Source organism: Setaria italica, chromosome I (genome assembly GCF_000263155.2).
Source record: "Setaria italica strain Yugu1 chromosome I, Setaria_italica_v2.0, whole genome shotgun sequence".
Classification (NCBI taxonomy): Eukaryota; Viridiplantae; Streptophyta; class Magnoliopsida; order Poales; family Poaceae; genus Setaria; species Setaria italica.
This window is the reverse complement of record NC_028450.1, coordinates 32,953,743-32,958,508: the sequence shown is the minus strand read 5'-3', so window position 1 is coordinate 32,958,508 and position 4,766 is coordinate 32,953,743. Positions and strand designations below refer to the sequence as shown.

Sequence of the window (4,766 nt, the reverse complement as noted above, 5' to 3'; positions counted from 1 at the left end):
AAGGAATGTACACGGGGTGCTGCCAGAGCTACTTCACCGCTGTCTAGTTGCCCTTGCTCACTTACTTGAGAAATTGGGCAGAATTCGGTTTCAAACATAGATACTTGTCATGTTTCCCAGACTTAGGCTTAATTCGGCAAGGAGCTCGAAATCCGCTCAATTGCTGACTTTTGGTTCCAATTTGAATTCAAACCTTCCACTTTTTTTTCTGGACAACAACTATTCATTTACCTTCTCCATAATCCATATTACACTAATGTCCAAAAACATCTGCTCACTTTTTAAGAAATTTCTCCAGAATTTGGTTCTAAATTCCTGTACTCAATACCATTTTCAGACTTAACCAAAATCCAGCAAAACCGCCTATTGTGACAAAGTGCCAACTTTAGGCCTCTATTTAAAATAGTTCCCTCTGCTATTCTTGATTAACAACACCCAAATTTAGGAGTCCAAGGTTCATACTTCAACATGGTATAGTTGTCCTGATTTACTTATTTGAGAAATTCATCAGAATTCACTTTCCAAAATGTACTCTGAAGCTGTTTTTCTGATTTCCTGTTTTCGTACGGTGAATAGTAAACGTAGTTTTTCATTTCCTTCTCTTGATTTATTCTGAGTGTTTAGGATCAAATATTATTCCAAATTGTTGACCCTTAAGTTCAGATCATCTTTACACTGCTATTCTATATTTTCGCCGAATTTTTCTTAATTCCAAATTCAAAATTCAATTTTCGGCTAAATTTGACCCGAATTTGATTTTCGGTCAAATTCTTTTTCCTTTCTTCTCGAATTGCTTCCAATTCCTCAAAGTCATTTTGATGACTTAGAATGGCGGGTGTTACAGCCCCTCCCCCTTAACAGAATCTCGTCCCGAGATTCCCGGGGTTAAATCCTCGGCTTTGAGAATGGAAAGGAAACTGCGTCAGGTTAACTATCCCTTCTTTTTCGGTACAAGGATAGTGGGGGTGGTGGCTCTTTGTTCATCTGTTCCTGACGGTCTCAACTAACTGAAAATATTTAGACTCTAGGTCTTCAGTCTGTTCCAAGTAGCTTTATCTGGAGCACGATTCTCTCAGGGCACCTTGTAAAATCTGATACTCTTAGTTCGAGTATTGTTGGTCTTCCGATCCAGAATTTTCTTACGGACCAATCTATTTCGGAACTAATTTTCCTTTGACTCCAAATCAGTGTACTCCCTTCATCGGGGATACTCCGAAATGTACATAGTCTCAAAATAAAATTCCAAAGATCCTCTTCTTGTATCCGAGGGTAAACTCCACACTTTCAGAGGGAAAAGTCTAACGTCCATAAATGCATGGTATGTCACATGTCTTCAGTCTCCACACTACTACTAACATTCAAACGCAAGAGCTCACGCGTTGCTCCACCACTGTTTATAACTGGGGAGAGTGCTATAAACTACTCCCTTCGTTTCAAATTGTAGATTATTTTAATTTTTCTAGGTTCAAAAATATTTATATGCATTTAGATATACATTTAGGCCTTGTTTAGTTGCCCAATTTTAGGACGCCAAAATTACTGTAGCAACACTGTAGCGTTTCGTTTGTATTTGTGAATTATTGTCCAAATATTGACTAATTAGGCTCAAAAGATTCGTCTGGCAAAGTACAACAAAATTGTGCAATTAGTTTTTAATTTCGTCTACATTTAGTACTCCATGCATGTACCCTCTTCTCCTCAGCCATTTCATTTCGGGTTAAGAAGATGGGAAAGCGCCTTTCTCTCTATAAGAACAGTGCGTTCTGAGGTGTGAAGTGGGAGAGAGGGGATGTGATGATTGAGGTTTTGAATAAGACGACTAAAGTTTGATGTGATGGGGAATCTTCTTTTTGCATAGTGCCAAAGTTAGGATTTGGAGGTGAACTAAACAAGACCTAAAATATTTAGGTGCATAGAAAAGTTCAAACGACCTACGGGACGGATCGAACATCGAAGTACAAAATGCTGACCGTCTGACATGTTTGCTTTCAGTTTTGGAACAACTGTACTCTAGTACGCCACACCCCTGCAACAAGCCTGCCTGCGGCTGTGCAGGCTCACAAATCTTGTCTCCTTCCGAGGAAATGAACATTTTCTGTATTTCGTTTCTTCTAGGGTATCCTACGTTCTTTTAATAAATTGCTTCTACGTCATCTCGTCTCCACATAAAGTTGCAAATGCCGAGGACCAAAAGGATTGCCCTTTTAATGTAATGGCTCGGCCGCGGCCACAACCACTTCATATTTCTTCTTCTCGCCACTCTCCCATGGAGGTCGACCACTCGGGCGAGATCGGCGTCGGCGACGCCGGGCCGGAGCCCGAGCCCGAGCCGCCCGAGGCTGCGCCGTCCCCCGCCGCCGCGGCGGCGCTCGAGCACCAGCAGCCGTGGCGCGAGCAGCTGACGGTGCGGGGCCTGGTGGCCGCCGCGCTCATCGGCTCCATGTACACCGTCATCGTCATGAAGCTGAACCTCACCACGGGGTTCGTCCCCACCATGAACGTCTCCGCCGCACTGCTCGCGTTCCTCGCGCTCCGCGGCTGGACGGCCGCGCTGGCCCGCCTCGGCATCCGCTCCTCCGCCGCCAGACCCTTCACGCGCCAGGAGAACACCGTCGTCCAGACCTGCGCCGTGGCGTGCTACTCCCTGGGGCTCTGCGGTACGTGCCAAAAAACCTGCCAGCTCAGCTCGCTCGATCGCTTGCCCTGCTCTGCCATGGCCGCTTGGACGCGCGCGCGTCATTGCCGCTTTTGTGACGTGTCGTGACCGGTGAGTTTGGTGTGGGCGGTGGTGTTAATGCGCAGGGTTCGGGTCGTTCATGCTGGGCCTGAACAGGAGGACGTACGAGGCGGCCGGGGTGAACACGCCAGGGAACGTGCCGGGGAGCGTCAAGGAGCCAGGGGTCGGGTGGATAACCGGGTTCCTCGTCGCCAGTAGCTTCGGCGGCCTCCTCACCTTGGTTCCCCTCAGAAAGGTGCCTCATTTTACAGACTCTGAATCCTGTTCTGAAAAGAAAATGACTGCTGAAAATGTACTTGATTCACAGGTCTTGGTCATCGACTACAAACTAACGTACCCAAGCGGGACTGCAACGGCTGTTCTTATAAACGGATTCCACACCCCTCAAGGAGACAAGAATGCAGAGTACGTGTGGAGATTATCTATGTTTCGATGCTTAAATTTGTGTTACGGAGCTGATTAGTATGCATCTGTGTGGAAGAAATGATTCGAAATTCTGAATGATTTGACTGACACTCAACTGCAGGAAGCAAGTCCGTTCATTTCTGAAGTATTTCGGGATCAGCTTCCTGTGGAGCTTCTTCCAGTGGTTCTACACCGGTGGCAGCGTCTGCGGATTCGCTCACTTCCCTACGTTTGGCCTTCAGGCCTGGAAACAATCGTAATAGCCTTCATGTCACGCTCGTCTTACTAGTTCATCATGCAAAAATGGCGATCTCTGTGAACTATATCGTTCGTCGGCTGTGCCTGTCAACAGGTTCTTCTTCGATTTCAGCATGACGTACGTCGGCGCCGGGATGATCTGCCCGCACCTTGTGAACCTCTCCACCCTCCTCGGCGCGATGCTCTCCTGGGGAATTCTGTGGCCACTCATCAGTAAACGAAAGGGGGATTGGTACCCGGCCGACGTGCCGGAGAGCAGCATGACCAGCTTGTATGGTTACAAGGTTTGCTGTTTGATACTACTTCACCTGAATTCTTTAAGCGAGTAAGCACAGAATACGCAGTGTTGATATGTTGCAGAACATCTTACCATTTTGGTTGCTCTCCCGTGCAGTCATTCCTCTGCATTGCTCTGATCATGGGCGATGGCATCTACCACTTCGTCAAGGTCCTCGGCATCACTGCCCAGAGCATGCACGAACGATCGAAACTCAGACGCAGCAACAGCCGAGGTAGCAGAAATGGAGACTGCAAAAAAAAAACAATTCCTACCTTCTTTATACCTGAATCTTCAGCACTAATCAAAACGAGATACAGTGGCCGACTTGGACAAGGCGGCGGCGATCGACGAACTGCGGCGGGACGAGGTCTTCAACCGGGACTCCATCCCGGCGTGGCTGGCGTACGGCGGGTACGCCCTGATGAGCGTCGTCGCGGTGGTCACCATCCCGATGATGTTCCGGCAGGTGAGGTGGTACTACGTGGTGGTCGCGTACGCGCTGGCGCCCGTGCTGGGCTTCTCCAACTCCTACGGCGCCGGGCTCACGGACATCAACATGGGCTACAGCTACGGCAAGCTCGCGCTCTTCGTCCTCGCGGCGTGGGCCGGGCGCGAGGACGGCGTCGTGGCCGGCCTCGTCGGCTGCGGCCTGGTCAAGGAGCTGGTGCTCATCTCAGCCGACCTCATGCACGACTTCAAGACGGCGCACCTGACCCTGACGTCGCCGCGGTCCATGCTCGCCGCGCAGGCCGTCGGGACGGCCATAGGCTGCGTCGTCACGCCGCTCACCTTCCTCCTCTTCTACAGGGCGTTCGACGTCGGCGACCCGGACGGGTACTGGAAGGCGCCGTACGCGCTCATCTACCGCAACATGGCGCTCCTGGGAGCCCAGGGCTTCTCGGCGCTGCCCAGGCACTGCCTGCCGCTGTCCGTGGGGTTCTTCGCGCTCGCCGTGCTCGCCAACGTGGCGAGGGACATCCTGCCGCCACGGTACGGGAGGTTCGTGCCGCTGCCGACGGCGATGGCCGTGCCGTTCCTCGTCGGCGCAAGCTTCGCCGTCGACATGGTGGTGGGGACCGTGGTGGT

At 50.4% G+C, this 4,766-nt stretch overlaps 1 protein-coding gene across 1 annotated transcript in view; it reads left to right on the top strand.

Moving 5' to 3' along the window:
* The first annotated feature begins 2,266 nt into the window (after positions 1-2,266).
* Positions 2,267-4,766, top strand: part of LOC101778450 (probable metal-nicotianamine transporter YSL16) — a 6,026-nt gene continuing 3,526 nt past the window's right edge. The window contains exons 1-7 of the mRNA XM_004955052.1: positions 2,267-2,657; positions 2,803-2,972; positions 3,045-3,142; positions 3,264-3,398; positions 3,495-3,684; positions 3,795-3,912; positions 3,998-4,764. Of these exons, the coding sequence (XP_004955109.1) occupies positions 2,267-2,657; positions 2,803-2,972; positions 3,045-3,142; positions 3,264-3,398; positions 3,495-3,684; positions 3,795-3,912; positions 3,998-4,764 (1,869 nt within the window). The remainder of the gene's footprint in view (positions 2,658-2,802; positions 2,973-3,044; positions 3,143-3,263; positions 3,399-3,494; positions 3,685-3,794; positions 3,913-3,997; positions 4,765-4,766) is intronic.